Source organism: Scyliorhinus torazame, chromosome 14, assembly GCF_047496885.1.
Source record: "Scyliorhinus torazame isolate Kashiwa2021f chromosome 14, sScyTor2.1, whole genome shotgun sequence".
NCBI lineage: Eukaryota > Metazoa > Chordata > Chondrichthyes > Carcharhiniformes > Scyliorhinidae > Scyliorhinus > Scyliorhinus torazame.
The window spans coordinates 18,362,523-18,380,851 of NC_092720.1; the positions used below are offsets into that span (position 1 = coordinate 18,362,523).

At 45.9% G+C, this 18,329-nt stretch overlaps 1 protein-coding gene across 3 annotated transcripts in view; it reads left to right on the forward strand.

The window, feature by feature from the left end:
• The window catches only part of prkci (protein kinase C, iota), a 206,624-nt gene that overhangs the window by 167,240 nt on the left and 21,055 nt on the right, over positions 1-18,329 (forward strand). For all 3 annotated transcript variants that reach the window (XR_011934419.1, XR_011934420.1, XM_072473783.1), the window contains exons 15-17: positions 3,482-3,607; positions 9,787-9,866; positions 10,750-10,839. Coding sequence is in view for 1 of the 3 variants with exons in the window: in XM_072473783.1 (XP_072329884.1) it covers positions 3,482-3,607; positions 9,787-9,866; positions 10,750-10,839 (296 nt within the window). In the remaining 2 variants the exon portion in view is untranslated. The remainder of the gene's footprint in view (positions 1-3,481; positions 3,608-9,786; positions 9,867-10,749; positions 10,840-18,329) is intronic.

An 18,329-nucleotide genomic window follows, 5' to 3' on the forward strand; every position in this document is an offset into this window, starting at 1 on the left:
CTATCTCTTCAGACTCCACGCACAACTTCCCATCCCTGTCCTTGACTGGTCCTACTCTTTCCCTAGTCATTTGCTTATTCCTGACATACCTATAGAAAGCTTTTGGGTTTTCCTTGATCCTACCTGCCAAATACTTCTCATGTCCCCTCCTTGCTCGTCTTAGCTCTCTCTTTAGATCCTTCCTCGCTACCTTGTAACTATCCATCACCCCAACTGAAACTTCACACCTCATCTTCACATAGGCCTCCTTCTTCCTCTTAACAAGAGATTCCACTTCTTTGGTAAAACACGGTTCCCTTGCTCTACGCCTTCCTCCCTGCCTGACCGGTACATACTTATCAAGAACACGCAGTAGCTGATCCTTGAACAAGCTCCACTTATCCAGTGTGCCCAACACTTGCAGCCTACTTCTCCACCTTATCCCCCCCAAGTCACGTCTAATGGCATCATAATCGCCCTTCCCCCAGCTATAACTCTTGCCCTGCGGTGTATACTTATCCCTTTCCATCATTAACGTAAACGTCACCGAATTGTGATCACTGTCCCCAAAGTGCTCTCCTACCTCCAAATCCAACACCTGGCCTGGTTCATTACCCAAAACCAAATCCAACGTGGCCTCGCCTCTTGTTGGCCTGTCAACATATTGTGTCAGGAAACCCTCCTGCACACACTGTACAAAGAACGACCCATCTAATGTACTCGAACTATATCTTTTCCAGTCAATATTTAGAAAGTTAAAGTCTCCCATAATAACTACCCTGTTACTTTCGCTCTTATCCAGGATCATCCTCGCCATCCTTTCCTCTACATCCCTCGAACTATTTGGAGGCCTATAGAAAACTCCCAACAGGGTGACCTCTCCTTTCCTGTTTCTAACCTCAGCCCATACTACTTCGGAAGATGAGTCCCCATCTAGCATCCTCTCCGCCACCGTAATACTGCTCTTGACTAGCAGCGCCACACCTCCCCTCTTTTGCCTCCTTCTCTGAGCTTACTAAAACACTTAAACCCCGGAACCTGCAACATCCATTCCTGTCCCTGCTCTATCCATGTCTCCAAAATGGCCACAACATCGAAGTCCCAGGTACCAACCCATGCTGCCAGTTCCCCTACCTTATTTCGTATACTCCTGGCATTGAAATAGACACACTTCAAACCACCTACCTGAACACTGGCCCCCTCCTGCGACGTCAAATCTGTGCTCCTGACCTCTATACTCTCATTCTCCCTTACCCTAAAACTACAATCCAGGTTCCCATGCCCCTGCTGCAATAGTTTAAACCCCCCCCCCCCCCCCCCTCAAAGAGCACTAACAAATCCCCCCCCCCGCCGGATATTTGTGCCCCTCAGATTCAGATGTAGACCATCCTGTCTGTAGAGGTCCCACCTTCCCCAGAAAGAGCCCAGTTATCCAGAAATCTGAATCCCTCCCACCTGCACCATCCCTGTAGCCACGTGTTTAATTGCTCTCTCTCCCTATTCCTCATCTCACTATCACGTGGCACGGGCAACAACCCAGAGATAACAACTCTGTTTGTTCTAGTTCTATACAACTCTCAAAGGGAAGGCCTCCTCCCCCACCTCCAACATCTTCGTGAAAATCTTTGCAAACTACTCAGTCAGCCTCCAGCCCTCCACATCTTCAGGCACCCCCACGATTCTGAGGGTCTGATGGTGCAACCTGTTATCAAGGTCCTCAACCTTGGCCCTCATTTCTGTACTGCACTCAGCAACTCCGCTTCCAACGAGGTGAGCTGGTCACTGTTTGTGACAGTGCTTCCTCCACTACCTTGAGCATCTCACCATGCTCCCGCACTGTCTCCAACGTCTTTCCAAGACCCTCCTTTATTGGGACCAGCATCTCTTCCATCAATTTCTTAAGAATGTTCATCATCTCCTTGCCTTGCTGCTCAAAATGTTTGGCAAATTGCCAACCAAACTTTACTGCCATCCCCTGGGCCAGCGTATCCAATGTAATGGACGCAACCCCACCAGGCGAGCTTGCTCCCACCATCTTTCCTCCAACCACACTCCGCAGCGTCATCGACTCTGCTGGTGGACTAGCACTCGCTCCCTTCCTTCCAGTATTCTTTCTTTGGGATTTCGACATCCTCTAGTGCCAACAACTCTATTAGGATGCGTTTACCACAAATATCCCCCAAAAATTGGGTGAAAAGGGCCAGACACCGAGGACTCTAGTGGGAGCCACCTAATGTGCGACCTCCACCTTCGTATTTCCAGAGTGAAAAAGCCCACTGTATCTAATCTTTTCTCATAGGACAATCCCTGAACCTTCATTGCACTTCCTTCCTGTATCGCGATTATATCTTTATTTAGGTAGGGAGACCAAAATTGCACACAATACTCCAAGTGTGATCTCAACAAGGCTAATTGCAGTAAGACATCTTTACTCCTTTACTCACATCCTGTTTTAATAAAGACCAAAACACCATTTGCCCTCTTGACTGCTTGTTGCACCTGCATGTTAACTTTCAGTAACTCATGAACAAGGGCACTCAAGTCCCTTTGAAGTTCAACACTTCCCAGTTTCTCACCATTTGAGAAATACTCTTATTTTTGTTTTTCCGGCTGAAGTGGACAACCTCACATTTCTCCACATTGTATTCCACATGCTAATATTTGGCCACTAGCTTGACCTCTCTAAATCCCTTTGAAGCATCTTTACCTCCTTCTCACAACTCGCACACCCTGACTTTGTGCTATTTGCAAACTTGAAAGTATTGCAATTAGTGCCAATATCTAAATCATTGACTTAGATTATGAATATCTGAGGCCCAAGCACTGGTCCTTGAGGTGGTACCCCACTGAAAATGACCTATGTGTTCTTATCTGTTTTCTGTCGGTTAACCAGTTCTCAATTCATGCCAGTGAATTACATCCAATCCTCTGTATTCAATTTTCTGAAATCTAAATATACCACATACGCTGGTTCCTCCTTATTTATTCTGCTGCTACATCCTCAAAAACCCCCAACAGTTTTGTTAAACGTGATTTCCCTTTCATAAACCCATGTTGACTCTGCCCAATCCTACCGTTATTTTCTACATGTCCTGTTATCACATTGTTTAGTCTAATGCAGAAGTGATATCTTGTAGTTCTGACACTTCCAGTGGAAACATCCACAGTTACATTTCACTGAAATCCTAGAGGCAACACTGAAAGGAATTTAATCCAGAGCATCACTTAATGGTAGATTCCTTAACTGCTTATGGAGAGAGACACAGAACTGCAGTTTAAGTGCATCATTCTGATCCATTCGTCTTCTGCCTAAGACAATATGTTAGAGGGTGACATTGGAAGAGAACTGGAAGCATGTTGCCTGCCAGCCCACTGACGAGCAGAGTTATATAGAAATGGAAAAAAAAAATTCCAGGACAAAATGACCTTATCAATTGCAAATATGGTTTTGACTCCTCTTACTTTTTGATGTTATTATAAACAGCCATCTGTTTTATTGCAGGTTTCAGTGTGGATTGGTGGGCACTGGGAGTACTGATGTTCGAGATGATGGCAGGACGATCACCTTTTGATATAGTAGGGAGCTCAGATAATCCAGATCAGAACACAGAGGATTACCTCTTCCAAGGTGAAATGTTGCATCTTTTTGTTTTGTTTCTAATGTTTCTTCTCAACTTTGTTTCATCGAACCATAGAAAATAGGAACAGGAGTAGGCAATTCGGCCCATCGAGCCTACTCCGCCATTCAACATGATCATAGCTGACCCGCTATCTCTATCAAACTCCAGCACTCTTCCCCATATCCCTTTACACCTTTTCGAGTTGAGAAATCTATCTATTTCCTTCTTAAATATATTCAGTGATAATCCTCAACTCCACCACCTTATCCCCATAACCCTTGATTCCCTATCTGATTAAAAATGTGTCTATCTCCGCCTTGAACATTCTTTTTATAGAGTACCCAATTCATTTATTCCAATTAATGGGCGGTTTAGCATGGCCAATCCACCTACCCTGCACATCTTTGGGTTGTGGGGGGGAAACCCACGCGAACACGGGGAGAGTGTGCAAACTCCACATGGACAGTGACCCAGAGCTGGGATTCAAACCTGGGACCATGGCGCTAACCACTGCGCCACTGTACTGCCCTCGCCTTGAACATTCTTAATGACCCAGCCTCTGCAGCTCTCTGCAATAAAAGCTCCGGCACTCAATACTCCAAGTGTGGTTTCACCCAAGCCCTGTACAGCTGCAGTAAAGACAACCTTGGCTCCTGTACTCAAGTCCTCTTGCAATGAAGACAAACATACTACTTGCCTTTCTAACTGCTTACTATACCTGAATGCTTGCTTCCAGTGACTGGTGTACTAGGAGACTTTGGGGGGTGGGGGGGTTTACATCCACATTTCCCAATCTATCACTACTTAAATAATATTCTGCAATTTTTTTCTCCGACCGAAGAGGATAACTTCACATTTATCCATGTTATACTGCATCTGCCATGTATTTGCTCATTCATTCAACTTACTTAATTCACCTTGAAGCCTCTTAATATCCTCCTCACCACTCGCATTCCCACCAAGTTTTGTGTCGTCAGCAAACCTGGAAATATTACTTTTAGTTCCCTCATCCAAATCAAAATTATTGGGCTGGAGTTAAAGCACTGATCCATGCAGGACGCCGCGAGTCACCACCTGCCACTTCGAAAAAGACCCATTTATTCCAGCTCTCTTATTTCTCGTCTGCGAACCAGTTCTCAATCCATTCCAATATATTACCCCCGATCTCATGTGCTTTAATTGTGCATACACACCTTGTGCAGGACTTTATCAAAAGCTTTTTGAAAATTCAAATAAACCACATCGACTGGTTCCTCCTTATCTATTCTACTAGTTACATCCTCAAAAACTCCAGTAGATTGTCAAACATGATTTCTCTTTCATACTGGAGACTGGTGATAATGGTGGCAGTTAAGGTGCTGGCACTCTCCATCTGGGCTCACACATAAGGATTGGCATTCTGGGCTAATCAATCGTGGTCCTTATTAATGACTGCATTTACAGATTAGAATTTAGAACATTGTCAAGATGAAAATTGCAGGTACGGGCAACGGCAGTGAAACTTCAGTCCAGTAGAGGGTGCTATAATAAACTGTGGATGAAGGTACAATGATTTGCATGTGTGTAAGTGGCTAGCTTTAAACTTGGAGTTTCGCTGTGCCTCATCAGGGTGTGTTTAATGTTGCCATTGACAACAGCTAAGAGGAATTCCCCTGCATACAAATAAATCAGAAGGGGGAAAATACCTTCAATATTCAGAAACAAGAACAAGTCATCTTGGGATCTGTCACTGTCAACCAGTTAAAGATCTGACATACAGCTCGTGTTTCTTGTGATATGCAATGGCCAGATTCACAGAAATATGCAAGAAACACCAATTTGGTCTGATTTTTTTAAATGAAAGATAAAAATCAGCATTTGGTTAAACATTCCATAGCAAACGTTACCGGAAATAAAGGAACATGGGAGTCCCGCAAAAATTGTGTAGCACTTCAGAAATGTTTTGGAATGAAGCTAGCTGACAAAACTCATTATCTGTACTTCCTGAAAAAGGTTTTGTAGCAAAAGCAGTTTGGAGGCCTCAAAGGCAGTTTAGTGACTGTCAGCCTCCGCTTAGTTGGTAGCATTCTCTCCCCTGAGTCAGACTGTTGTGGGTTCAAGTCCCACTTCACAATCTGCATTTCAGATGAGCCATTAAACCCTCACGGGTGAGGGCAAAGAATCGATGACACTGTTCTAAATGACATAGGAGCAGAAGTAGGCCATTGAGCCCATCAAGTTTGCCCCACTTTCAGTGCGAGTATGAATGATCTAATATAATCCTCAGCTCCACTTTCCCGCCGCATCGCCATAACCCTTGATTCCCTTACTGATTAAAAATCTGCCTTCGAACATATTGGAAGAATGGTCCTCGGTAACGAGCCCAATATTTACCCCTTGACCAAAATCACTAAAGCGGGTGATCTTGTTATGCACAAATTTTCCAAGTTTCCTATTTAACAATAGTGACTCCACTTCAAAAGTACATTAGGACTTCCTGAGGCTGTGAAATGTTCAAGTCCTTTCTTCTGGTGAAGTATCAAAAAGTTTAATTATCTATTTGCATCAGTTCTGTGTTCCTTCCTCTGTCTTGCATTGATTTCGTGCATTGATGTCGTGCAGCACGGTAGCCTTGTGGATAGCACAATTGCTTCACAGCTCCAGGGTCCCAGGTTCGATTCCAGCTTGGGTCACTGTCTGTGCGGAGTCTGCACATCCTCCCCGTGTGTGCGTGGGTTTCCTCCGGGTGCTCCGGTTTCCTCCCACAGTCCAAAGATGTGCAGGTTAGGTGGATTGGCCATGATAAATTGCCCTTAGTGTCCAAAATTGCCCTTAGTGTTGGGTGGGGTTACTGGGTTATGGGGTTACTGGGTTATGGGGATAGGGTGGCGGTGTTGACCTTGGGTAGGGTGCTCTTTCCAAGAGCCGGTGCAGACTCGATGGGCCGAATGGCCTCCTTCTGCACTGTAAATTCTATGATTCTATGATTTCTTTTTTGATTTTAAAAATTTTTTGTGGGTTGTGCTGACAACTAAACCTGTTCCTGCTCTCATCCCATATCCGTGTTCACGCACATTCCAGCATGAATGATTCAAAAGTAATCAGAGTCCCTGGCTGCTGCTTTTTTGGTATCCAGTCTGGAACTTTCCTTCAAGTTTTTCTACATTTTTCAATCAGCAACTCAGTTCAATATCACCTGTGTAACCATGCATATAGTTCAGATTTTGTGACTGCTCGATTGCCCTTTTGATTTGGTTTCGTGAGTTTGTTTGCTTGATTATCAGGCATGAGAATAAAGTTCTTGAAACAGCCCTTTAATGATTCATTTTTTCCCATTGTCATGGCCTTGTTTCAAACACCATCTGCATTTGTATGACTGATCTCATTTACAGTTCCTCGGGCAGAAGAAGAAAGAATTGAAACTACACCAGTACTTCCTTAGCAACATAATGCCAACCAATTCTACTCTAGTGCTGATACGAAGCTGAGGCAATGACTTGAAAAACTGGGTGGGGCTGTCTCTTGAAACTAAGATTGCACAAAATGGTGACAGTTTTTCTTTTGCTTTAAACATACACAGGCAAGAATGAAATTGGGCTTGTGTGCCAAATCTAGTTATGTGGAATAAAAAATGCTGCAAATTGTAATATAGCAAATGTAACCCCACTACTTAATACAGAAGGCAGAGAGAAAGCATGGAACTCCAGACCTGGCCTGACATCAATCCTAGGGAAAATGCTAGAATGTATTCAAAAAGATCTGATAACTGGACACTTAGTAGGACTGGGCAAAGTCAACATGGATTTATGAAAGGAAAGTGAGTGGCCAAGAACGTGACAGAGTATGATGTCAAAAAATGTGTAGTTATCCAGTATGATAGGAAAAACAGAAATGCAGAGCACTTGTTAAATAGTGGGAGATTGGAAAGGTTCACCAGACTTAATTCCTGGAATGAGGGGTGGGGAAATGGTGCTCTGAGGAGTTATTTTTCTTTATTATTTGATGGGATGTGGATGTCGCTGGCAGGCCAGCAGTTGTTGGCCATCTCAAATCGCCCTTGAACTGAGTGGCTTGGTAGGACATTTCAGAAGGCAGTTCAGAGTCAACCACAGTGCTTTGAATCTGCAGTCCCATGTAGGCCAGATTGGGTAAGGATGACAGATGCCCATCACTAAAGGACATTAGTGAACCAGATGGGTGTTTATAACAGTCAGTGATAGTTGTCATGATCACCATTATGGAGTCCGTTTTCAATTCCAGATTTTATTAATTTAATTTAAATTGGTGGGATTTGAACCTATGCTCCCAGAGCATGAGCCTGGGTCTCTGGATTACTAGCCTAGTTACCACTACACCACCATCTAAGATTGAGGGGACTGGACCTGTGTTTCCCGAGCTTAGAAAATGAGAGAAACCTAATTGAAACATGCAGAATTCTTACAGGGATCGACAGAGTAGATGCAGAAAGGATGTTTCCCTGGCTGGGGGCTCAAGAACCAGATGACACAAGGCGCCATTCAGCGGACAAAAGTTTATGTCCACGTTTGGAGCGATGTGTCTCAGTGGCTGCAGCGCCGATTCCCTGTGCTTTTCAATGGCACTTTGCCTTTTTTTAGCCTCGGGGAGTTTCACATATTTTGTGCTGGCAAGCTGGCCCCGACAGTAGGAATGGCTGTTCGCAGAACAGTGCACCATTTTGAGCAGCCCCGATCTCTTCCCCTGGCAGTGCCAGGGTGGCAGGCTCAGGTGCCAGGAGAGTGCCAGGGTACCACCCTGCCTTGTCCCCGACCACATGGGGGCCCAATGGCCTGTGAGACTCCTGAGGTGCCGTTACACCTGGTCCGCGTTTGTGTAGACCATTACTTAATGGCACCCTCGCGAGGTCTCGCAGGCAGGGTTGTTGACTCCCGGTTGAATCTGGCATCCGGGTATTTAAATGAACATAATTGTGCCAGATGGAGCGAGTCGGGTGACTCATGATTGGCCCAGCGCAGAGCCCGGTTTGGGGCTCTACCGGGATTGAGTTGGAAGATCAGTTATGATTTAGTTGAATGGCAAAACAAATTTGAGGGGCCAACTGGCCTACAGCTCCTATTGCCTCTGTTCCTAAATCAGAAAATGGTGGAAAAGTAGAACTGATAAAAGGTCATTGACCTTCGCAACATTTACTCTGTTTATCAATAAATGCTGCCAGACCTATTTAGTACGTCCTGCATTTACTGATTTTATTTCACACTTCCCGCATCTGCTGTATCCTTTCAGTATGGTTAAAATGGTCATTGTTGCCTAGCAGAACTCTTAAAACATGTCCCAACAGTGTTACTTATTTTTAATGGCCCTTTTATTTGATGTATTGGTGACCTAATGCTACATCTCAAGCTTAATCGCCCAGCTTCTTCAAAACACCAAGTCTGATCTATATTGACTACTTTTCTTTTCACTATCCAAAATCTTTATCTTTTGGCTCAACGAGAAAAAAAATCTCTCCTTGATTATTCACTGCATATTGACTATGCTATAATTGCTATTTGGTGGACATCAAGCTGGGAGATTTAAAAATAAAAAAAACTGAACGAGATGGGTGTACTGGAGAAATTGAATCTTGAGACCATATCAAGAGTTTTCAATATTCCAAGAGGTATAAATCAACTGAACTGTTATAAATTGTTTGACAATCATAAACTATGAAACCAGGGTCATATGCTCGGACTTTGAAAGATGAGGTGGACAGTTCAGAATTATCTGCTTCACTTAAAATTGGTGAATGCATGTATTGGTCCAGAGACAGAGTGGAACTTTATTTTATCAAAAATCCAAGGGTAAGCTGGATTTTTTTTGTGATAAGAAAAAAAAACGTGGAATCAAAAATCTGAGTGTAGTGTGGTAATTTTAAACTGCCCAGGTGGATTATAGTGGTTGTTCCCGGTTCTGGGCATTTTTAATACTTTGAAAAGTCCTGTTAAATCCTGGTCCTTTGTTTAGTCTGAACAAACATGCACCTGAAACAAGCATTGATCAATCTAAACATTCTCTTTTCAGATTCATTATAGCCCTGAATCAGAATTAATTTTCTTCTTTAGTGTTGCTTGCAATTCTACCTATGCTGGAGTGCATAAAGTCAGGACAACAACGTTTTGACTAGCAGGGCGATATGTTAAATATTGCTGCTGGGCACACTGTTAATTTAATCTTTTTTTGTGAATTTCAGTCATTTTGGAAAAACAAATCCGTATTCCACGTTCCCTCTCTGTCAAAGCTGCAAGTGTATTGAAAGGATTTCTGAATAAGGTATGGGTTGTGTATGGGTTGCTTTATTGGCTGTGTTTCATAGTTTGACTTTCTTAGAAATGCAAAAAGATTGCAGGGTATCAATATAATTTTTTTCCTGTTTTGCACATTATGAACCTCAACTTTCGCTAAGTTTATTTGTCAACTTGCACAAATGTATAAAACTGAATATATTTCTAACCCTTAGAAATGTTGCAAGGGGGATGGAGTATTAAAGTAAGGAAGTCTTACTACAGGTGTACAGGGCTCTGGTGAGACTACACCTAGAGTACTGCATAGGTTTGGTCACCTTATTAAGGAGGGACATAATTTCACTGGAAGCAGTTCAGAGAAGGCTCACAATGCTGAGTCCTGAGATGAGGAGATTGAGCAGGTTGAGTCTATACACATTGGAGTTTAGAAGAATGAGGTGATCTTATTGAAACATATAAGATCAACCCAAGACCATACGAAACCACAGAGTCGTGAACACAGCCCACTCCATTACACAAACCCGCCTCCCATCCATTTACTGTCTACACCTCCCGCTGCCTTAGAAGACCGGGCAGCATAATCAAAGACCCTCCCACCCGGGTTATTCTCCCTTCCAATCTCTTCTATCGGGCAGAAGATACAAAAGTCTGAGAACATGCACCAACAGTTTCAAAAACAGCTTCTTCCCCGCTGTTACCAGACTCGTGAAGGACCCTCTTGCGGAGTCTCAACATTAATACTTAATGTCTAGAATGGTAAATGTTCTATTGCCTACCACTAATATTCCTAATTTTTACTAACATCAAACTCGCATTAGGAAAAACCCGACAATCTAGCTGCTGACTTACGTAAGACTATCTTTGTTCTTCAGTGTTGTCTTATAAATTATGTTTTTATGTTTTTGTTTCAGGATCCAGTAGAGCGGCTTGGATGTCACCCACAGACAGGGTTCGCTGATATTCAGGGAAATTCTTTCTTCCGCAACGTAGACTGGGATTTGGTGAGTTTGAAAGTTGCAACATACAATAGTTCAACCAAATGAATACTTTTTCTTGCAACTCCTTTTTTGTACTTAGTAAAAATAGATGTTTAAACTTTTATATGTGGTGGATGAATTATATTGTTTTTTTTAAATATTTTATTGAAAATTTTTGGTCAACCAACACAGTACATTGTGCATCCTTTACACAATATTATAACAACACAAATAACAATGACCTATTTTATAAACAGAAAATGAATAAATAATAAATAACAAAAATGAAAACTAACCCTAATTGGCAACTGCCTTATCACAAGTAACACTCTCTAAAAATATAATTTAACAGTCCAATATATAATTATCTGTAGCAACGACCTATACATATTATACAGTATATATTAACAACCCTGAGAGTCCTTCTGGTTCCTCCTCTCTCTCTTCCCCCCCCCCCCCCCCCCGCCGATCCTGGGCTGCTGCTGCTGCCTTCTTTTTCCATTCCATCTATCTTTCTGCGAGGTATTCGACGAACGGTTGCCACCGCCTGGTGAACCCTTGAGCCGACCCCCTTAGAACGAACTTAATCCGCTCTAGCTTTATAAACTCTGCCATGTCATTTATCCAGGTCTCCACCCCCGGGGGCTTGGCTTCTTTCCACATTAACAATATCCTGCGCCGGGCTACTAGGGACGCAAAGGCCAAAACATCGGCCTCTCTCGCCTCCTGCACTCCCGGCTCTTGTGCAACCCCAAATATAGCCAACCCCCAGCTTGGTTCGACCCGGACCCCCACTACTTTTGAAAGCACCTTTGTCACCCCCATCCAAAACCCCTGTAGTGCCGGGCATGACCAAAACATATGGGTATGATTCGCTGGGCTTCTCGAGCACCTCGCACACCTATCCACCCCAAAAAATTTACTGAGCCGTGCTCCAGTCATATGCGCCCTGTGTAATACCTTAAACTGAATCAGGCTTAGCCTGGCACACGAGGACGACGAGTTTACCCTGCTTAGGGCATCTGCCCACAGCCCCTCCTCGATCTCCTCCCCAGCTCTTCTTCCCATTTCCCTTTTAGTTCATCTACCATAGTCTCCCCTTCGTCCCTCATTTCCCTATATATATATCTGACACCTTACCATCCCCCACCCATGTCTTTGAGATCACTCTGTCCTGCACCTCTTGTGTCGGGAGCTGCGGGAATTCACTCACCTGTTGCCTCGCAAAAGCCCTCAGTTGCATATAGCTGAATGCATTCCCTTGGGGCAACCCATATTTCTCGGTCAGCGCTCCCAGACTCGCGAACTTCCCATCCACAAACAGATCTTTCAGTTGCGTTATTCCTGCTCTTTGCCACATTCCATATCCCCCATCCATTCCCCCCGGGGCAAACCTATGGTTGTTTCTTATCGGGTCCCCCCCAAGGCTCCAGTCTTTCCCCTATGCCGTCTCCACTGTCCCCAAATCTTCAGTGTAGCCATCACCACCGGGCTTGTGGTGTAGTTCCTCGATGAGAACGGCAATGGGGCTGTCACCATAGCCTGTAGGCTAGTCCCCCTACAGGACGCCCTCTCTAATCTCTTCCACGCCGCTCCCTCCTCCTCTCCCATCCACTTACTCACCATTGAAATATTAGCGGCCCAATAATACTCACTTAGGCTCGGTAGTGCCAGCCCCCCCCCCCCATCCCTGCTACGCTGTAAGAATCCCTTCCTCACTCTCGGGGTCTTCCCGGCCCACACAAAACCCATGATGCACTTTTCAATCCTTTTAAAAAAAGCCTTCGTGATCACCACTGGGAGGCACTGAAACACAAAGAGGAATCTTGGGAGGACCACCATCTTAACCGCCTGCGCCCTCCCTGCCAGTGGCAGGGATACCATATCCCATCTCTTGAAATCCTCCTCCATTTGTTCCACCAACCGCGTTAAATTTAACCTATGCAATGTGCCCCAATTCTTGGCTATCTGGATCCCCAGGTAACGAAAGTCCCTTGTTACCTTCCTCAACGGTAGGTCCTCTATTTCTCTACTCTGCTCCCCTGGATGCACCACAAACAACTCACTTTTCCCCATGTTCAATTTATACCCTGAAAAATCCCCAAACTCCCCAAGTATCCGCATTATTTCTGGCATCCCCTCCGCCGGGTCTGCCACATATAGTAACAAATCGTCCGCATACAAAGATACCCGGTGTTCTTCTCCTCCTCTAAGTACTCCCCTCCACTTCTTGGAACCCCTCAACGCTATCGCCAGGGGCTCAATCGCCAGTGCAAACAATAATGGGGACAGAGGGCATCCCTGCCTTGTCCCTCTATGGAGCCGAAAATATGCAGATCCCCGTCCATTCGTGACCACGCTCGCCACTGGGGCCCTATACAACAGCTGCACCCATCTAACATACCCCTCTCCAAAACCAAATCTCCTCAACACCTCCCACAAATAATCCCACTCCACTCTATCAAATGCTTTCTCGGCATCCATCGCCACTACTATCTCCGTTTCCCCCTCTTGTGGGGGCATCATCATTACCCCTAACAGCCTCCGTATATTCGTGTTCAGCTGTCTCCCCTTCACAAACCCAGTTTGGTCCTCGTGGACCACCCCCGGGACACATTCCTCTATTCTCATTGCCATTACCTTGGCCAGGATCTTGGCATCTACATTTAGGAGGGAAATAGGTCTATAGGACCCGCATTGTAGCGGGTCCTTTTCCTTCTTTAAGAGAAGCGATATCGTTGCTTCAGACATAGTCGGGGGCAGTTGTCCCCTTTCCTTTGCCTCATTAAAGGTCCTCGTCAATACCGGGGCGAGCAAGTCCACATATTTTCTATAGAATTCGACTGGGAATCCATCCGGTCCCGGGGCCTTTCCCGCCTGCATGCTCCTAATTCCTTTCACCACTTCTTCTACCTCGATCTGTGCTCCCAGTCCCACCCTTTCCTGCTCTTCCACCTTGGGAAATTCCAGCCGATCCAAGAAGCCCATCATTCTCTCCCTCCCATCCGGGGGTTGAGCTTCATATAATTTTTTATAAAATGCCTTGAACACTCCATTCACTCTCTCCGCTCCCCGCTCCATCTCTCCTTCCTCATCCCTCACTCCCCCTATTTCCCTCGCTGCTCCCTTTTCCTCAATTGGTGTGCCAGCAACCTGCTCGCCTTCTCCCCATATTCGTACAGTACACCCTGTGCCTTCCTCCATTGTGCCTCTGCAGTGCCCGTAGTCAGCAAGTCAAATTCTACATGTAGCCTTTGCCTTTCCCTGTACAGTCCCTCCTCCGGTGCTTCCGCATATTGTCTGTCCACCCTCAAAAGTTCTTGCAGCAACCGCTCCCGTTCCTTACTCTCCTGCTTTCCTTTATGTGCCCTTATTGATATCAGCTCCCCTCTAACCACCGCCTTCAGCACCTCACAGACCACTCCCACCTGGACCTCCCCATTATCATTGAGTTCCAAGTACTTTTCAATGCACCCCATCACCCTTAGACACACACCCTCATCTGCCATTAGTCCCATGTCCATTCTCCAGGGCGGGCGCCCTCCTGTTTCCTCCCCTATCTCCAAGTCTACCCAGTGTGGAGCGTGATCCGAAATGGCTATAGCCGTATACTCCGTTCCCCTCACCTTCGGGATCAACGCCCTTCCCAGCACAAAAAAGTCTATTCGCGAATAGACTTTATGGACATAGGAGAAAAACGAGAACTCCTTACTCCGAGGTCTGCTAAATCTCCACGGGTCTACACCTCCCATCTGCTCCATAAAATCTTTAAGTACCTTGGCTGCTGCCGGCCTCCTTCCAGTCCTGGACTTCGACCTATCCAGCCCTGGTTCCAACACCGTATTAAAATCTCCCCCCATTATCAGCTTTCCCATCTCTAGGTCCGGAATGCGTCCTAGCATCCGCCTCATAAAATTGGCATCATCCCAGTTCGGAGCATATACGTTTACCAAAACCACCGTCTCCCCCTGTAGTTTGCCACTCACCATCACGTATCTGCCCCGTTATCCGCCACTATAGTCTTTGCCTCGAACATTACCCGCTTCCCCACTAATATAGCCACCCCCCTGTTTTTCGCATCTAGCCCCGAATGGAACACCTGCCCCACCCATCCTTTGCGTAGCCTAACCTGGTCTATCAGTTTCAGGTGCGTTTCCTGTAACATAACCACATCTGCCTTAAGTTTCTTAAGGTGTGCGAGTACCCGTGCCCTCTTTATCGGCCCGTTCAGCCCTCTCACGTTCCACGTGATCAGCCGGGTTGGGGGGGCTTCCTACCCCCCCCCCTTGTCGATTAGCCATCCCCTTTTTCCAGCTCCTCACCCGGTTCCCACGCAGCTGTATCTCCCCCAGGCGGTGCCCCCCGGCCCATCCCCTCCCATACCAGCTCCCCCCTCTCCCCAGCAGCAGCAACCCAGTAATTTCCTTCCCCCCCCCCCCTCCCCCGCTAGATCCCCCGCTAGCGTAATTACTCCCCCCATGTTGCTCCCAGAAGTCAGCAAACTCTGGCCGACCTCGGCTTCCCCCCGTGACCTCGGCTCGCACCGTGCGACGCCCCTTCCTTCCTGCTTCTCTATTCCCGCCATGATTATCATAGCGCGGGAAGCAAGCCCGCGCTTCTCCCTTGGCCCCGCCCCCAATGGCCAACGCCCCATCTCCTCCACCTCCCCTCCTCCCCCCCCATCCACCTGTGGAAGAGAGAAAAGTTACCACATCGCAGGATTAGTACATAAAACTCCTCTTTTCCCCCCTTTTTAACCCCCCTCTTCGCCCCCCCACATTTGCCCCACCACTTTGTTCAAACGTTCTTTTTAATAACCCGCTCATTCCAGTTTTTCTTCCACAATAAAAGTCCACGCTTCATCCGCCGTCTCAAAGTAGTGGTGCCTCCCTCGATATGTGACCCGCAGTCTTGCCGGTTGCAGCATTCCAAATTTTATCTTCTTTTTATGAAGCACCGCCTTGGCCCGATTAAAGCTCGCCCTCCTTCTCGCCACCTCCGCACTCCAGTCTTGATAAACACGGATCACCGCGTTCTCCCATTTACTGCTCCGAGTTTTCTTTGCCCATCTAAGGACCATTTCTCTATCCTTAAAACGGAGGAATCTCACCACTATGGCTCTGGGAATTTCTCCTGCTCTCGGTCCTCGCGCCATCACTCGGTATGCTCCCTCCACCTCCAACGGACCCGCCGGGGCCTCCGCTCCCATTAACGAGTGCAGCATCGTGCTCACATATGCCCGACGTCCGCTCTCTCCGCACCTTCAGGAAGACCAAGAATCCTCAGGTTGTTCCTCCTTGCGTTGTTCTCCAGTGCCTCCAACCTTTCCACACATCGTTTCTGATGTGCCTCATGCATCTCCGTCTTCACCACCAGGCCCTGTATGTCGTCCTCATTCTCGGCTGCCTTTGCTTTCACGACCCGAAGCTCCCGCTCCTGGGTCTTTTGTTCCTCCTTTAGCCCTTCGATCGCCTGTAGTATCGGGGCCAACAGCTCTTTCTTCATTTCCTTTTTGAGCTCTTCCACACAGCATTTCAAGAACTCTTGTTGTTCAGGGCCCCATGTTAAACTGCCACCTTCCGACGCCATCTTGGTTTTTGCTTGCCTTCCTTGCCGCTGTTCTAAAGGATCCACTGCAATCCGGCCACTTTCTCCTCCTTTTTTCACCCGTATCCAGGGGGGATTCCCTTCTGGTTTACCGCACAGTGTTTTTAGCCGTCAAAACTGCCGTTGGGGCTCCTATCAAGAGCCCAAAAGTCCGTTTCACCGGGAGCTGCCGAAACGTGCGACTCAGCTGGTCATCGCCGCCCCCGGAAGTCGATGAATTATATTGTTAACATGTATCTGCTCACTAGAGGTAAAATTTCGAGAAACCCTAAATAGGATAAAATTAATACTCACCTGGAAAGTCAAGAGTTAATTAAGAACAGTAAATATGAATGTGTAAAAATGCTGATATAACAATAATAATTAATCTTACATTAACACTGCAATGAAGTGACTGTGAAAATCCCCTGGTCGCCAAACTCCGGCGCCTGTTCGGGTACACAGAGAGAATTCAGAATGTCCGGATTACCTAACAGCACGTCTTTCGGGAGTTGTGGGAGTAAATCGGAGCACCCAGAGGAAATTCACACAGACACGGGGAGAACGTGCAGACTCCACAAAGACAGTGACCCAAGCCGGGAATCGAACCTGGGACCCTGGCGGTGTGAAGCAACAGTGCTAACCACTGTGCTATCATGCCACCCAATGTAGTAATGGAGGAAATATAGTGCTTGTTATGCATTTTACCTTGTGTTGAGGCATTTGAGTAAAGTGCTAGATAGAAGACTCATATAATTGAAAGCAAACCATATTAAAGGAGATTGGCAGCAGGGTAGGAAGTTGGTTGATGGACACTGTTATAACTTGGCGCCATCTGCTACAACCGTCTATTGGTTTTCAACGATGCCAGTTTCTCCACGAAGCCATCTCGTTGTTTTTTTAATGGACTCTAGTTTAATGTATCTACTAGAGCAGTACCGAGGGCCAATAGTGTAACAATGGAACTCCCTTGAGATCTGGCTTAGGTCTCTGTGTAAAGTAAAGTACATGTACTCTTTAATCTCTCGCACCGGCAGGAGCTTTTGGTGTTCTTTGTAAACTCGTTTATTTCATGATAGATAAGGGGTTTAGTTATGAGGCTGGAGAAACTATAGCTCGCTCCATTAGAATGAACAAGATTAAGAGATCTAATAAAGGTGCAAATTTATCAGAGGGTGCTGTGAGATAAAACAAGAGGGTGGGAAGCATATTTTAGAGTGGCTTTTGAGTTTGTACCCAGAAAACGTACATTTAATGTCTTCAGCAAAAGAATGATTCGTGTGGTTAAGTTCATTTTTATTTTTATAAAGCGTTGTCATGTGAGAGTACCTTTAAGAAATGGGTGTTTATCAAATAGCTGCAGTGATGACAGAGTGTGGGTGGAGCTAGGCTGTCTGTCTGCTTTTACATTAGTTTTTGAGCTGGCAGCTACAGTGTGTGTTTAGTTTTGTTTTCAGAGTTGGAGCTGCATTCAGCCAAACAAGCTGTAATTTGGGGGTTCTCTAAACCCTGGCCCGTAATATTGTTAGGACATAGACCTATTTGAGATGGTGGTTGGGGTGGCACGGTGGTGCAGTGGTTAGCACTGCTGCCTCACGGCGCCGATGACATGGGTTCAATCCCGGCCCCGGGTCACTGTTCGTATGGAGTTTGCACATTCTCCCCGTGACTGCGTGGGAATCATCCCCACAACCCAAAGATCTGCATAGCAGGTGGATTGGCCAAATTGCCCCTTAATTGGATAAAAAATGAATTGGGTACTCAAAATTTTTATTTAAAAAAAAAAGAAGAGATGGCAGTCGAAGCAAAATTGCTAGCTTTTAAAATAAGTATTGAAAAAGGAAAAATTTAATGTGTGTAAATCGAGAACCAGCACAGAAGTGGACCTTGTCCTCATCCTCCTTTCCCACCAGCTATTTTGGCTTTTC